Here is a 17,780-nt window from a genome sequence, read left to right on the forward strand (position 1 = left end):
GATGACATCGAACTAGTGTAAAAGGGTGATCGATGGTCAGCATTGAATCGGTGGGCCGAAGGGTCCATTTTCATGCTCTATGTCAGGGGTTCCCAACTTTTTTTGTCCTGTTTACCCCTGGCAACTTTAATAGAACATAACAATGTTATTTCACTTATTTATGAACAACTAATGATGAACAGATACCGGTATACCGGAACCAAACACAGTCAGTCAATGAGAAAAAATATGTACAAATCCAGAATCAACAAATTTACCCCCTGGTTGGTGAACCCTTGCTCTATATAAACTACACATTTAAGCCATATGCAAGTACAACAGGTAGTGCAAAGAGAAATAGTATGAGGGCAGAATATATTGTCACATCATTATAATGTTATAGTTACTGAGATTACTCGGTATTAAAAAAAGTGCAAGGTCCACATTGTGTAGGTTGCACGATTGGGACTACACCATAGCTAATGGAAGGATCATTTAATAGTCTGGTAACAGCGGAGAAGAAGCTGTTCCTGGATCTGGTTGTACGTGCTTTCACGCATTTGTAGGGACCAAGGAATGGCGAGAGTGAAAATGGTCATTATGTTGGCTGCTTTCCCGAGGCAGCATGAAGTGTAGATGGAGTTGATGGTCGGGAGGATGCTTTGTGTGATGGACTGGGCTACATCCACAATTCTGCTATTTTTGTGGTCTTGGGCAGAACTGTGTGATCCATCCTGATAAAATGTTTATAGTGCATCTGTAAGAGTTGTTGGAGACATGGCAAACTTCCTTAGTCTTCGGAGGATGTAGAGGCTGTGTTTGTTTAATATAATATGAATACAATTAATATTGAGTATAGTCCTGCAGCTTGACAGGGTAATCCTGTATACATTAGTAATTTAATCGTATTATTGGGAGACCATCATATGTTTGCTTATCTATATCATCCTTTATCTTGCATCTTTTGACCAATTTCATCCTTTTCCCGCCAGGTTGAGCACATTTTCAGTCGAATAGGTGTGAAAGCACGTTATTAAATATATCATGATCCTGGAGCCCTGCCAGTTATTAATTTATTTGTAAAATGGCCAGCGCCTCACCAATTAAAATTTTGAAATCTGAACGAATCCCATTTTCCAGCTATACCTAGGTGTATAAAAGCTGTCCAAATATAATTAATTTCAATGTACCATGCATTACATTAAAGAGATAATCAATAAGATGGACTAAAGAGGTCCCTACTGCTTAGCAGAATTTATATTTTAGACCTTCCCTGAAAATTGACACTTTTGGAACATCATCTAATTGCAAATCAATTGAATATAAACAAGTACATGGGGGGTTTTTAAATTGTTTTTGAACCTTCAGCAGAGATGAAGAATAAGTAACAAAGCCTTTCTTTCAGGAAACTTGCCATGAGGAAGTGGTTCCACGGAGTCTAGTGTCTGGGAGTACAAAGAGCAAAGTTGTAAGCTTTCTGAACAAGGTATGAGAAATTAAAATTGATGGTGGAACAAATGGCCTAATTTCTTTCTTTAAAATTTGCTTCATTATAAAATTGCTTCATTGGTCTTGGTAATGTTATTCTGGGAAACTGATATAAAACAATTAGCAAATGACTCAAAAGGCTATAAGATGAAATATTTAAATGAACTGTTTATAGTTATCTCTGGCAAGTTCACCATTTATTGCCCATCTGCATTGGTCTTTAAAATGGGAGTGCACCACTATAAACCATCGCAGTCTTTCTGGTGTATTTACTCCAACAATGCTGTTTGACAAGGAGTTCTAGAATTTAGACCCAGCAACATTAAACAGACACCAATATTGTTCTACGTCTGTACCATTGATGCTGTTTAATGCATATACTTCACTGTGATTCCTGGAGTAGATAAATAGCTCATTTGTATTGCTGACATTAAGGGAAAGGTTGTTGTCCTGACATCGTGATCTGACCCATCACAGTATTGTCATCTGCAGACTTCATATTATATATTATGAAAGCAGGAACCCAAGCGGTGAAAAGCCCAATTATTCCAAATTTGTTTCTTCTGCCAACCAATTTTCTTTACACATACATGAATTCTGCACACTTATCCAAGCCCTTCTGAAAATCTAACACATACCCAATCTAAACTAATACATACCCATTCTACCAGTTATATCCTCAGAAACCTCCAATAGATTTTGTCAAAATTCATTCCTTTCCATAAATTGATGTCATGTAGGAATGACTGAAGTTGGCTGAAGAATGACTTTGGTGAGGATGACAATTGCAGGAGGAAACAGATGGGACATTCACCCATTTGTTGAACATGAGATAGTTACCATTTCACAAACGGGGCTCTGTTAGTGTTGACTGTATTCATTGGGCTGTTCTGTTTGTCCACTGCCTTTCATGAATTGATGTGGCAGGAGTGCACATCTTTGATCTGATCTCTTGATTGTGGAAATGCTTGGCTCTCGCATTCAATTTAGCAAGCATATTCTCCATCTTAGCAGCTTCAGATTGGTATTTATATTTTTGATGTTACTCTTGATGTCATTGCCCATGAGCCAGGGTTGTTCCCCTAGCTTGATAGCCAAGTTGAGGTTCCAGATAATGGTATCCATTCTGCTTCTGGTGCCCAGTTTTGAGCCACCAGATCTGTTCTGACAAATAATACTCAAGATCTTTTCTGGCTTTAAAACAACAATAGACTTTTACAGCTATCTTTCTAGAATGTTTTCACGGAACTGACGATGCTGTAAGGCCACATTGCTTTGGTTTCGATCCACCATCCTTTAAGTTTATGGGTTACCAAGATTTTTTTTAATATAAATTTCATAGCCAGCTCATTTGAATTCATATTTTAAATAATCCTACATGTTTGGTACTCATTTCAGAATATGGCTGGCGTCAGAATAAAAATGATGAGCCTGAGTTGAAGTATCCTGTCTGCATAATTTGAATCCTGTAGGCTTTGAATTGGAGGTTGAACTTCAGTTGGATTGAGAATTTTTTGGTGATGTTCCAATTTCAATTTATTTACATGAAAAATTGGAACAGAACGCTAGTAGAGCAAACAACTGTAACAGTCAAATAGGATTTAGTCAATTTCTTAAAAGTCAAGATTGGCTAGTATATTCTATCTTTAGCTTTCTGGAAAACCAGAAACATGCCTAGTCCCATAGAACACTCAAACAATGTTTTTTTTCCTCCCCTTAAGCAGGCAATCACAACAGTTGAGTGCAAGGAATTACGAATAGAGAGGATGAAACAAGAAAATACTGCTCTCGAGGCACATTTTAGTAGTCTAAGCCAATGTGCCACGAATGACACTGCAATGCAGGTATAGTTTCAAACCTCAATTGATCTAAATCTTTTTTTCTCTCTCTCTCTATTCCCTTCCCCTTCCTCCCCTCCCCCCCACCCCCACCTGATGGGAGTAAATTTGGGCTGAGACTCGCTACTGCTTTCATTTTATGGCCAAAGATAGACCATGATAATGAACATGTTCGCAGCATTATCTCCTTTTCTTTCAAGTTTAATTGTATATCTCAAATGATTTGCAAATGGCCTTTTGCAGCAAGCACCTTAATCCATTTTTTTCCTTGCAAAATTATGTTTCTGTGGCCCTCAATGAAATTAGTGCTATTTAGAACTTTGGAGCATGTCTTCTTGTCAATATTTATACATACAATTATGAGAAAGCAGCAAGATAACAGAGCAGACATGAGTTAGTCAAAGCTCAAGAGGTTAATTGCTGTGCTGTAGCGGCAGAGAACTGTCACCTGGAGATACTAACTGCAGATGATGGAATTTTAAGCAAAACACTTAAGCTGGAGAAACTTGGGTCAGGTCGCCTTCAGTGTGAGGAAGGATTGCGATTCAAAATGTAGTCTGTCCATTTCCCCCTACAGATGTAGCCTAACCCATTGAGTTCCTTCAGTACTTGATTTTTGCTTGTGAACTGTCATCTATTCAACTGTTGCACAAATCGTGAGCTTTTATTTTAATTTTCAGCCATCTGCTAAGCGTGCCCGAAAGGAACCACATGAGGAGCAGTATGAGTCAGCCTTGGAAACAGCAGAAAATGTTTTTAAAACATTGCAGAATTTGTTAAAACAGGAACCGACACCACACTGGGTAACAGTCCGTTTACAAGCCTTGCAGGAAACGATCATTGCTTTGAATAGCAGCAAGCAAGAACCTATGAAAATTTGAATAAGTTGCACCATTCCTCCTCCACAGAAGGAATGCATGGTCCATAGCTCTTCTGCTAGTTCTCCTAACGTCAATTAACTTGTTTTTTAACCAGCTTTGAAAGAAGAAAGAATGCAGAGTTAACACAGAATGCACAGAGTAAATTGCATGAAAATAAGTGGAGGAATAATTTGCAGTATACTCTTAATACTAAAAACATTTTACTGTAACAAGACTTTGTTTGCTTTTCTACAACAGTAGTTTTGAGGAAAATAAATGATACAGCAAATCTCATGTTTTATGGTCATACTTGTCTTAAGGTAGCTAGGCATTGGACAGTGATTTGATCGTTTGCATGTGTGGTACTCAAGATGATCTTCCAGCCTCAGAATGCTAGATCATAAACTATCACAAATCACAGTTGTACTCAAATCCCCAAGAGTGTTTTAACATTATGACCAGAAGAATACAAGCTAGTCAGTCAGTCAATGAGAAAAAATATGTACAAATCCAGAAACAACAAATTTACTCCCTAGGGGTAAATTTACCCCAGATTGGGAACCCTTGAGCTAGACCATCCACTGATGCAAATACCTCAAAGGGTCACAACCATAGATTATCACAATGTGTATACATCTGTAGGGAGTCAATTAAAGAGGAGATACGAGGGTGCACTAGTTCTTTCTATTCTCCTTAAGTAAAACAATCTATTATGAAAAGAAAATTAAATGAAAATGTAGAATGTTCCTAGTTTTACAATGAAATAGAAAACTATCAATGTTTAGAATGTTGTGTAACTTTTTTTAAAGGATCTTTAATTGTACAAAAATATACATTTGAACATGCCAAAATTGACAAAAATCACTTTTTATAATAATAGTTTCAGCCTGAGGCTCAAACTTGTAGAATACAAGAAAGAATCAACTGACTTTGAATAATCTGAAGGATTGGTATCTCTCCAAATGACCTTTGCATTTGTTTAATGTTTAGGTACGTTAGTTTTGCAAGCTATCAGTACTGGATATTAATAAAAGCAGCCAGATAAGTCTATCAGTGAAATGTTATAGATTTTAAGAATCAGGTCACCTTGGAAACAACTTCCTACTCGAGCTGCTTAATGTGTTGCATTTGACATATTTATTAGATCAAATTTTGATGTTCATGAGCTAGGACACACATACATATATAAATAAGTTAAATGATATTTTGGATGTACAACTCCAGAGGCAATATTTTTCAACATGGTTCCGTGATGTAACATTAAAACAGCCTATGTCCTTAGACTTTAATTCCAGTACATTCAAATTAAACAGAAGTATTTACCAATTTAGTTTGAAATTGCACAATCAGCCCAAAAATGTGTTCTAAAGTACAGTAGATGATTCAAATAACAATTTAAAAAGGGAAAGGAAGAAATAGAATGAAGATGATAGTTATTCATGAACAGAAATCAAGCCTCAGTATTCACTACCTTCAAGTAGTTAAGCTTTTGATGACAATTTGTTCAGTATTGAAAAAAAACTAGAAATTAGCATAATTTATTTTAGAAGATGGAATGCAGGAGGCCATTCGGCCTTTTGAGCGGCTCGACATTTTGTGTGCCATTTTCATAAATTCAGTCTACATAAATTTGAATATTACCCAGAATTTTGATTAAACAATTAAATTAAATGGTGCAATGAATTTGAGCATTTTGGTCCCATACTGTTTTTAAATTCCTTAAACTCAAAGCAAGGCTCTTATTCGGTTTATATGGGGAAATAAAGGAATAGTAAAAGCACTCATTTGGTTTTCTGGAAATCAAAATGTTAATTTTAAAATGAGTAAACCCTCATTTTAACAGTTCTCTTCATAACAGATTTCAAATATAGCGGATGGACCTGCCTACCCACCCCTGGCTCGTACCATCTCGCTGGCCGTTATAGAGTCCTGGCTTCCGACCCCACACCTGACTCTCAAGGTGCTCCAACCAGCCCTTCATCCACCACATGGTCCAGTAACATGGCTGTTGTCGCAGCTCATATTGTAGCCCTGCGGACAGTGCTTTCTTCGGGCTGCTGAAAACTACGATATGTTCGATCATCATGATCACTTTGACCACCTGCTGATGGTCAGCGATGCTGCCTTACCTGCTGTTACTCCAGCACTTTGTATTAATCATCACCTGCAATTCTCTGTTTCAACTACATAAAATGATACTACCTGACTTGGTTATAACAAACTATCAGCAATAATAGACACCATTCTTCCCACCCCACGTGGTCAGCTATGAGGGTTTATTGTACTTGATGTTATTAAAGGTAAATCTTTTCACTCCATCACCCTCATTATCATTTAGTTTTTAGCAAATATCCTGCCTATAATCAGATAAGCTGTGGAAATTGTAACTGTTTTCAGTCCATTTTCATTTATTATCCATCCATCAAGAAGTTCCAATCTAACATTAGAGTGGTACTACAATACTGGAAATGAAAGACCAATGTTTACCTTGTTCCATTAATATTTGTAATGATTCTATTACCAGTAGATTTCAATGCCCATTTCTTAGTCCCAAGTATTAGATTCCAAAGTCCAGCAGCCAAACAGCAAAGGTAGCTGGGCAAATGCCTCAAAGCAGGCTTGTTTAAAAACATCCCTTTCTAATATGCAGGCATTTTGACAGAGAAACTAATTTTTAGTCAATAATTTGTCCTTTCACAATCCATACACAGAAAATACACAATCTTCATTTGGAACAATTTATTTGCTCAGTGTAAATCAACCAAATTAAATAATTGCATTTATAGAACAACGTTTAATTAAGATCTCCAATGTGTCAGCACTCTAATATGAAAAATGGGAAGCAGGTTAAGCCCTTGGTTTAGTTACAATTTCTATTTGGCATTTAAGCATGTAAATGGGCCTCAAGTGAACATGTAAAAATCTGTAGGTTTCTGGCAGCGTCCTGATGTCCAGAAGGACATGTGCTTTTATAATTTTAATTTTGACTGAATCGTATTACCACAGGATTTATTTCCGCGTTTCATTAGTGATGTTTGCTGTGTGGGTGGGGGGGGAGTTTTGGCCTTGCTGCAACAACACCATGATTACAAATTTATCTTTCAACATTTAAATTTTCTTTCTTAAACATGAGCTTGAACTTGCTTACATTGCAACTTAAAAACATTCATTTTACAGGAACTAGATTTCAAATACTTTCAATAACAGTTGTAATAATGTGGAGTTCCTAATGCAGGTTTTGCTCCACCTTGGCGAATGTGTTGTTAAGGCTGGAGGGGAGGGGAGAAAGAGAGAAATGACTTTTCACAGACCTCCTGGTTTGGTATCTAGCAATAGTGGCTTCACCTTCATATCAACTCTAACCAATATGACATCCGAATGAGAAACTCCTCCAGGGAATTTCTCTTTTATTCCCACATCAAGTGGGATGGGTTCCAGCTTAATTGTATATTTATCCTGAAATGCAGATATACAATAAATTGTAATTATCACCACTTCACACAAGTTCAGAACTGAACATTGGGTCAATTGATTGGAATTTTCTGCAGGTGGAAATATAGGCCAGACAGAAAGCACCTGAACATTTTCTTTACCCCTCCCATATAATATTTAAATAAAACATCGTCACAAGAGTCAATATCTAAGTAAAGCATTTAAGGTACTTGTAAACATCTGTAAGGTAACTTATCACAGTAAACACTAAGCAGATGCTGCTGCATATTTTATCTAGATATGCTCTAGATATTTTAGATATTTCTAGGTATATTCAAATTCCACTCTTCATTCCAGTAAGCTGCACTGGATGTTTACGGCACGGAACATAAGCCTAGCTGATTGGCAAAGTCTTAAAGGTGCGATCAAAAGATATTAGGACAAAGGGAAGGGAGATTTGTGAATCCAAATACGATCTTCAGCTAGGAAGATGATTCTTCTACCAGGTATTGTCCTCCCAGTTCAGGTCATCATCCCAACCTTCAGTTTCCATCTGCAAAACAATGCACAGCAGATTACTGCAAAGTTACTATGATCTCTTACATTGTCCAAGGGGAATATGTTTACATTAAAAGGTTCAAGTAGTAAGAAATCTACGAATGCAGATTATTGGATAGCATGTGGTGTTACAATATCTATGGCATAGATTCACCCACTGTGTCCATGGCTAGGAAAAGTACTACTTAGGCCAATTCTATTTTCCTGGTCTCGGGCTGTAGATTCCAGCAGTATTCATCCAAAAGTTCTAAATGTGTAGAATATTTCTGTCACCACTGCACTGTTAGGGTGTACAAGACCTGCCATCATTCTTTGGGTGAAAAAGCAATGCATTCTTTAATCTGCCTACCAATTGTTTATAATTGATGTCTCCTCGCCATTAACCCAAGTACAACGTGATACCAGTCCTACCTGTTCACTCTACTGCATCTCTCAATCAATACATCCCGTATTAAATATTCTCTCAGCCACATATCTTATTTTTTTTAAAAGACCCAGTTAAGCTATTTATAACCAGAATTTGTGTCTGCCCACATCCACATTAAACTTCCCTGCATCTCTCATGTTATCAGACCACAATTGTAGTCAGTAATGTGTGGTAAAATTCACTTCTTGCCATTATATTCTCCACCTTGGTCAAAATGTTTGCCATTATGTCTCTGCACTGTTAATGCCTTTCCTTTGGTTTCAGTGGGCAAGCACCTCCAGATCTCACATTCCCATCTGCTTGTCCCAGCGTGTTCTGGGAAGTATCATCCATTACAGGACAATATGCCGTTGTAAAAAGTACACGCTATTGATAGCATGCCAGTGGATTTCATAATAGGCAACTTACCTCAATAGTGTCTGTTGCAGCAAACTTTGATGCAAGTGCTAAAGTTTGTGAATTGTCTCTTGCGGTCAATGTCTTCTCTGTTCCCCTTGCAGCTACTTCAGTTTCTTTGGCGGAATCAACTGATTCTGTTCCCTGTGTTGGCACTAACATGCCTCTGGATGAGAGTTTAATGTCTGGTATCATATCAGCAAAGAGATCTAGTTCAGGGTCTCTCTCTGGTCTTTTCTTGACACTAATTGTGAATTCCTCTCCAAGTTCATCATTCAAAAATGTTTTCTTTATTGAGGATTTCTGCCAGGAGGACATCTGTGCGATAGAATTTGTTTTCCTATTTTCCTTTACTGACATTTTCTGCTGGTTGCAGTTATTCTTCCAACTTTCACAAGACATCTCCGAGTGCGTTTTCAGTGGTGTAGAAAGTTTCATGCTCTTAGATTGAGGCTTATTCTCAAAAAGAGATGCATGTGGTTTAACTGCCTGTTGTGTTGTATTTTCACAAGGAGCATGTTCATCAGGTTCAAAGTCATCCCATGGTTCATTATCAACTGTAACATCCCCAAATTTGGTGTTTCCTGCAAGGATGCAATCCTTTTTAGGCTCAAGCAGAATTTCATTGTCCGATTTGCTCCAATCTGGCCAATCGTCAGCGGATTTGTGCATCAGCATTGATTTGTGTGTGCTGTCAACACCCAAAATATCATTTCCGTGAATACCGTTCATGGAGATTATGGCTGTTTGTCCTTTATGTTGGGCTACAAAGTTCATAAAGAAAAAATATTCACGTTACTAAAATATTTAAGTTACTAACTGTATCAAAACTTGGCATTAAATTTGGTTCTGTCAGTAATAAACGAAAACAATTTAATTACTGTAACAGGTAGACATGGGTAAATTAGGCAAGTATGAGGGAAAACAAAATTAAACTGAAATTACTGCATCAGATGTGCGATTATATTAAATGTGTATCTTTGTTATGCATCTTATTTCCTACATAGCTGGAAGGATTATCTTTAGAAAATGCACACAGCAAATGAAAATCTTAAATTAGTATATTTCAATGTTTCTAACAGTCAAAACCATTCTTGCAACAGATAAGGCACAAACGCTGATTTTCAATTTTAGTGACTCTCAATGCCTTCATTGTGTGACAAATCCCAAATGTAATAAATATTTAATCAAAATATATTCACAGAAAATTTAATCTCTCAACCAGATCATGCTCGTAGCCACTGAAAAAGAATGATAGCAATCAAGGTACAGTACTATTAGCTAGGGCCAGATAGACTGACCCAGAGACCAAGAGCAAGGGAGTCAGAGATACTGTCGCACAGCAACAGCAGAGTTAAATAATTGTACACCCTCTCCGTGTGACCACATAGACCATTTCCTTCTTTCTTCCCCCACTCCCCATTACCTCCCAAAATAATCAAAAGACTTGCTATGTTAATTGCCCCTTGTGCAAGAGAACTGGAGGTTGATGGATTCATCAGAAAGAACATGTTACTGATGGGAATGCCACCAACAGATGACCTTCCCATCATTCCCCCATACTAAGTGGGGGAATGAAGGCTAATGGGAATGCTGAGAGCCAGGATCGCTGTAGTCTAAGTAGCCTAACCCTGTATAGTATGAAAAGATGCAGCAGGTTCAAATTTCATCATGGCAACACAGAAATTTAAATTCCAGTAATTGAATCTAATTTAAAAAACTCATCTCAGTAATGCATTTCTATACCAAACAATCTGGTTTACAAGTGTCTTGGTGTAAGGAAAGGATAGTCATTGACCTGACCAAATCTGGTATCTAACAAGATTCCACACCATCTTTGGTTGACTCTTTAGGTTACATTTGGTGTATAAATTAAGATTTGGTTAAATGCATTTCAATTGGCAGGCAATTAATGATGATGGGCAATAATTGTTGGAATCGCCTGAACAAATACAATTATTTTTATGCCAAGTTTTAGTGTGTGCAAAAATCTCACTTTTGCATTATCTTCCAAAAGGTTACCTTGTTTTGTCAGTATTTGAAACCTTGCGGGCTGGGAATTTTGAGTGAGGTTTGTTCTTGTTTTCTCCGTCCCACTTATGAGCATCTTCTCAGGTTCAGTGTTCTTTGAGAGCAGTTTGAAAGAATTGTTTACAGCCAAAGAACTGAGATGTTCACTACTGTTCACGATATGTGCAGGAGACCCTTAAATAAAAACACAAGACTGCAAATCAAAGTTCAGCCTGTGCAAGAATACTCACATTTCAAGTATGAGAATTAAGACATAAATCAATTAACAATTTCAAATTGCTCAAAAAATATTCCCACCCAAGAAAAACTGCACCCTTGTCAATTCTCAATACAATCTTGAGCAGAAAATGAAAAGATGCTGAAAATCTAAAATAATAACAAACATTGCTGGAAACATTCCCTTTCTACCATAGCTGGTAGAAAGGGAAACAATTAACACATCAGGGATGGGAAAGGGTCCCAAAATTGAAATAATATATTATTAATAATAATACACTTTATTACGGACTCGAGGTCCAGACAAGGAGCAACATTACATTAAAAAAATGCATTGCATATTAAAAAATATCATAAAGTACATATAAAATCTCAGTATATCACATAAAAGCATCATAAATTATATATTTTTAAAAACAATACATAAGTTAAAAATCCAGATTAAAAGATGATCAATGTCCTACAACGAGACAACGATACCAGTGTCTCCACAGCTGGGATTCGTAGCGTGTAGTGCTAATCCTTATGTTTGACAAGGCCACAATAATTACATTTTTGGAGTCATTTATCCTGCAAATGAATTTATACATGTGATTTCTTAGGATAGCTTCTAAAGTACTGACTCCTGCAGCCACAAACATATTACTGGCACTACACCATCTAAGTTTCCTTAGCAGTGTTCTCATGGCATCGTTATATGCCACCTTTAGTCTCTGCAAACTTGTCTTTCCATAGTTCGACCACAGGTGCGCAGTGTAGAGTGGTGTGCAGTATGCTCTAAATAGCGACATCTTCACCACATCTGCACACGCACCAAATTTACGCAAGAGAATATTTGCCTGTACATACAGCATGCGTCGTTGCCTATAAATATCCTCATCATCTGTCATTTGTTCTGTAATAATATGCCCTAGATATTTTACCTTATTACAGACACTAAGATATTGTCAGACAATTTAAAATCAGGAAATTTTAGACATTTATCCTCTTTACCATTTATCCTCTTATCTTACCTACCACACCTTTCACAGATGCTAAAAATGTTTCCAACATTTTCTATTTTATTACTATCTTAGAACCTTTTTCAAATAGTTGCCATCAAGTCAGTGAACAATTATTTTTGTCTTGCCTTCAGGGGTGATCTCAGTTGATTTGAAGTTCGGTGTTGCACGTTTGAAGATCTTTGCTCTTTCACCTCCAACTACCACCTCAGCTCCTAGAAGTGGCACCAATACTGCTAGACTTGAAAGTGTTCCTGATACCAGTGTGTTGCTGGTATCTCTTAGTCCTAGCAATATCTAAAAAGAGAAAATGTGATTGTGTCTTCTTATCAAACACGTCAAATTTATCAAACCTGGCAAAATTACACATGGTGAAATAAAGCACTGCATAATAAACAAATAATTCCTGCTGATATTATTTTACCATAACTGATGGTTTAGATAAGTTACTAAGGCTGTCATACTCTTAAGTATTTAAGAAGGAACTGCAGATGCTGGAAAATCGATGGTAGACAAAAGTGCTGGAGAAACTCAGCGGGTGCAGCAGCATCTAAGGAGTGAATGAAATAGGCAACGTTTCGGGCCGAAACCCTTCTTCAGACTTCAAACGTTGCCTATTTCCTTCGCTCCTTAGATGCTGCTGCACCCGCTGAGTTTCAACAACACTTTTGTCTACCATACTCTTAAGGATAATATGTAAGAATATGGGTACTTTGGAAAATAGCTGACAGTGCCTGTGAGCAAGGTCGAGCTGGCAGAGGTGACAAAATACAAGAGGTCCATGTGACCTAGCTGGTGCCATCGAGTGAATTTCCAGAGAAAAGCTTCTGCTTTTGTGACACCTTGGTGCCATTAAGTCTAGCTTTCTGCAAGAGACTCCAGGTAGTTTATGTTCTTGTGGCTTCTCTGAAACCATCAAGTCTAGGTTCTGTTGACCAGTTGCTGAACCTAAGCGTGTGATTGGATAGAGGATTAACTGTTTACACTTAGTATCTAGGTCCTGTACATAGTTTGTACTTTGTTAAAGTGCTTCTTAATGCGTTTTCTTATCTGTAAGAAGTGATTGGCATGTAGGGGTGGCCTCCCCCATCGTACTTAGTGTCCCCGTCTTCATTAAGGGGTATAAAAGTGTATGTAATTTGTTTGGGTGTGTCGGTTGTCTTCCTTCTGTTCTGTTTGCACGAGGCTACTGTGGGCTTGCGTGAATGGATCTGAGACTGAGTGAGATTGGCAGAGACACTTTAAAAATCAGTGCTGGGATCCAGCATTAAGAGGGAGTAAGTGCTGAAGACCAGGACCTTGCAGAGAAGTGGGTTAGAGTTAATCCTCCTGGCTAGAGTTCCAGCATGCGAAGGGTTCATGTCCCTGGTGGTACTCATGATCAGTACCAAGGTAAATTGGCAATATTACTGTAAAAATGAGTACTGAAGTTTATTATAAAGATGCATCTGTAATATTCTTGGATTGTGATCCAAATTTTGATTCTAAGTTTTGCTAAATTTGAAGTATTCATATTGAATGCTTTTGCTTAATACTGTGTAATTACTTCTGATTATAGTTGTGTTTTTGCTTAAGCGTGTATATTGTGCAATTCATTCATGTATAGTGTGATTGCTGAATGTTCAGTATTGTCACAAACTCAACAGCAGAGAATTAATTAGTTTCATTCAACTCACCTGGATCAGAAAAACGGCAGAAATCAGCGGCGTATCGGACAAGCTACTCGTGTACTTGAAGGCACTAGCAATATCGTGATCTCTCGCAGCTGCGGGAGCCCCCCGACTGTAAGCGATCCCTCGATCGCTGCAGAACACCCGACTCGACTGAGGATCACAGGTACGGTACCTGGAAACACCTCCGGAGCTGACGAGCAGGCTCTCTCAAGAGCAACTGAGCTGGAGCTGCTGACTGAGGGAATCCCCGATCGCAACGGAGCTGGAGCTGTCGTCTGCAAGGGAATCCCCGTTCCAGCGCAGGTTTCTCCATCCACCGCATGGACGTACACTGGCACCTGGGAAAGGGAGAGGAGGGGGCGTCTGCCTCATGGTCAACTCTGCGTGGTGCTCAGACGTGGCAGCCCTATCCAACTCCTGCTCTCCACACCTCGAACATCTGGCGGTGAAGTGCCGTCCCTTCTACCTACCGAGGGAATTCACCTCCATCATCCTGACCGTGGTCTACATCCCACCCCAGGCTGATGTCCATCTGGCACTGGGGGAGCTGCATACTGTGGTCAGCTAGCACCGGATGGCTTAAAAAAGGCACTTACCACCATAGCCAGGGACTTCAACAAAGCCAACCTGAAGAAATCGCTCCCTAACTTCCACCAACATGTCTCCTGCAGCACCAGAGGACCAAACACCCGCGACCACTGCTACATGACCATAAAGGATGCCTATCGCTCCATCCCTCGCCCTCACTTTGGTTAATCCGACCATACTGCGGTGCTGCTTCTTCCTGGCTTACAGGCAGCAATTGAACAGCGCACCCCCAGAGGCGAGGACTGCATAGGGCTGGTCGGGGGAGGCAGAGGACCAACTCCAGGGCTGCTTGGAGTCTGTAGACTGGTCAATGTTCAGGGACTCGGTAACAAACCCGATTGAGTGTGCCACAGTCATTACAGACTTCATAAAGAAATGTGTGCATCTCAACAAAAATCTTCAGAGTGTTTCATAACCAAAAGCCTTGGATGAATCATGAGATCCGCATTCTTCTGAAGACCAGATCCTGGGCATTCAGGTCTGGAGATACAGAGGTCAACAAGAAGTCCAGATACGACCTTGGTAAGGCCATCAAAAAGGGACTTCTGCTCCAAGCTGGAGGATGAGACGGATGTTTGGCAGCTGTGGTGGGACTTGAATGCCATCACCTCCTACAAGGCGAAATCAGGAGGCAGCTGAAATGTCAGTGAAGCATCACTCCCTGACGAGCTCAATGCGTTTTACGCACATTTTGATAGGGAGAACACTGATGTGCCTTCCCGAGCCCCCATTCGCCGTAATCGTATTTCAGTCACAGTCACAGAGGCCGACGTCAGAAGATCCTTCAGGGGGGGTGAACCCTCGGAAAGCGCCTGGAACTGATGGTATACCCGGTCGTGTTCTAAAAACCTGTGCGGACCAACTGGCTAGAGTTTTTACAGACATTTTCAACCTCTCACTTCTGAGGTCTGAGGTTCCCACCTGCTTTAAAAGGGCATCAACAATACCGGTGCAGAAGAAGAGCAAGGTGACGTGCCTCAATGATTATCGACCAGTGGCACTAACGTCTGCGGTGATGAAGTGCTTTGAGAGGTTGATTATGGCGCATATCAACTCCTACTTTGACAAGAACCTCGACCCACTGTAGTTCGCTTACCGCCACAACAGATGAACAGTGGATGCGATCTCGCTGGCTCTCCATTCCACTCTGAACCATTTGGACAACAAAAATTCATATGTCAGGCTGTTATTCATCGACTATAGCTCAGCGTTTAATACCATCATCCCCTCCAAGCTGGTTACAAAGCTCTCAGATCTGGGTCTCTGCGCATCCCTCTGCAATTGGATCCTCGGCTTCCTCATCCACAGTATTGGTGGAAATGTGTCATCCTCAAAAACAATCCGCACGGGAGCACCTCAAGGCTGCGTGCTCAGCCCCCTGCTGTACTCACTCTATACTCATGACTGTGTAGCCGGACATAGTTCGAACTCCATCATCAAGCTCGCCGCGACACCAATGTTGTGGGACGAATCATGGATGGTGAAGAGTTTAGAAGTGAGATCGACCGATTGACCAAATGGTGCCAGCACAACAACAACCTAGCTCTCAACACCAGCAAGCCAAGGAATGTGAACTTTAGAAGGGGTAGGATAGGGGCCCAAAATCCCATTTATATCAACGGGTCGATGATGGAAAGGGTCAAGAACTTCAAATTCCTGGGCGTGCAAATTTCCAAAGATCTTTCCTGGTCCCAGCACACTGATGCAATCATAAAGAAGGCACATCAGCGCCTCTACTTCCTGAGAAAATGTCGGTATGTCAAGGAGGACTCTCTCGAAATTCTACAGTGCACAGTAGAGCATACTGACTGGTTGCATCGTGGCTTGGTTTGGCAACTTGAATGTCCAGGAGCAAAAAGAATGCGGAAAGTTGTGACCACTCCACTGCCCAGGCCATCATCGGCTCTAACCTCCCCACTATCGAATGCATCTATCGCAGTCGCTGTCTCAAAAAGAGAGGGGGGGGGGTGCGTGTGTGTGTGTGCTCGTGTGTGTAAAGGGGAGATTGGCAGGGAAATCGAGGACAAGGGAGGCAGGCAACGTTTTCCCACGGGTCAATTTAATGGTGAACGGGTGTAAAACTGATGAGGAACCTTTTTTTAATCATTGCAAGTCGCTGGAAGAGAATGCACCTTTTTAGTGGACACAGAGGCATCCATGTCATCTATTCAGTCCATTTATAATTTTCCCAAGCCTGATAAAACTCAGAGACTACCCGGGTTCCAAGGGCAGGTATGCCAATACCCCATCTCTGTCAGTTGAAGAGACAGTGCAGCATTCATTAGTCAATATCACAGGTCTAGATTGTAACCTGCTAGCTCGGGATTTGCTGTGTGCATTCCAGCTGAAAATTGAGTGTGGAGATAACGGTATAACCTTAACCCCATGGGCTCCTAAAAGACAGTTACATGTCAGTAAAATACCTCAATGGTGGTCTTTAGATCTGGAAGATGAGCCTCCACTCCATTTCTCACTAGCATATGACTGAAGTGGCAGAGATAAAGAGCTAGAAAACTTTTCCAAGTCCTGTGAAGGATCTAGATGGGATGTAACCATTTTGGCATTAGCGACCGGACCACAGGCAATAGCAGAGTACGCTGCAATACCTCAGGAATTGTGGAGGCAAGCTTCTGAAGTTGCCCAGCATATAACAAAGAAAGTGAACATCTCATGCAAAGGATTTAGGAATTATGGTTCAGCGAGCGATCAGTATGGCAAATTCTAGCATGTCAAGAACAAGAATTGCCTAATCATTGTACTGTTCAGTTTTATCAGCCACAGTTGTGTCATCATCGGGGGAGCGAGGTACATGAACGAGTATGTGGACATGCAGGTGTGGGCAGAAGACCCTATTCGGGTAGGATGTGTTCAGATTGATCCCATCCAGGTAGGTCTCCAGAAAAATGTAACCTTCTAAATGACAGAAAAACTGTCTTCTATATGACAGCACCCACTGAAACAACAGTATTGACAAGCTAATTCAGGGATTGCTGGATCAGGGGCGTTCTAGTTAAATGTCAATCATCTTGCAACAGACCGATCCATGCAATACCCAAAGCAGGGAAGCCAAATCAGTACAGTCTAGTAGTTAAACCGATCTGTGAATTCCCTGCGCCACAGGAGGCAAAGCAGATGAGACAGTGGCTCGGCATGGTGAACTATTGTCGACAGTGGATACCCAACATTGCTCTGGACTCTAAAAAGCTGACGCCATACACTAGTATGGAGGGCGAGTTTCAATTGTCTGAGGAAGCCCAAGAAGCTTTTGAAAATTTAAAGAAGTCTCCGTTACA

At 40.0% G+C, this 17,780-nt stretch overlaps 2 protein-coding genes across 6 annotated transcripts in view; one reads left to right on the forward strand and one right to left on the reverse strand.

Moving 5' to 3' along the window:
- The window catches only part of firrm (fignl1 interacting regulator of recombination and mitosis), a 44,856-nt gene extending 40,342 nt beyond the window's left edge, over window positions 1-4,514 (forward strand). The window contains 3 exon segments of the mRNA XM_055642099.1: window positions 1,385-1,465; window positions 3,189-3,311; window positions 3,986-4,514. Coding sequence (XP_055498074.1) covers window positions 1,385-1,465; window positions 3,189-3,311; window positions 3,986-4,186 — 405 coding nt within the window. The 3' untranslated portion in view covers window positions 4,187-4,514.
- A 2,375-nt stretch (window positions 4,515-6,889) lies between these two features.
- scyl3 (SCY1-like, kinase-like 3) overlaps window positions 6,890-17,780 on the reverse strand; it is a 33,948-nt gene continuing 23,057 nt past the window's right edge. For all 5 annotated transcript variants that reach the window (XM_055642104.1, XM_055642102.1, XM_055642101.1 and 2 more), the window contains exons 10-13: window positions 12,355-12,523; window positions 11,001-11,183; window positions 8,991-9,742; window positions 6,890-8,150 (exon numbers count right to left, since the gene is read on the reverse strand). In XM_055642104.1, the coding sequence (XP_055498079.1) occupies window positions 8,097-8,150; window positions 8,991-9,742; window positions 11,001-11,183; window positions 12,355-12,523 (1,158 nt within the window). In that variant the 3' untranslated portion in view covers window positions 6,890-8,096. The remainder of the gene's footprint in view (window positions 8,151-8,990; window positions 9,743-11,000; window positions 11,184-12,354; window positions 12,524-17,780) is intronic.

Source organism: Leucoraja erinacea, chromosome 10 (genome assembly GCF_028641065.1).
Source record: "Leucoraja erinacea ecotype New England chromosome 10, Leri_hhj_1, whole genome shotgun sequence".
In the NCBI taxonomy this organism is placed as follows: Eukaryota; Metazoa; Chordata; class Chondrichthyes; order Rajiformes; family Rajidae; genus Leucoraja; species Leucoraja erinaceus.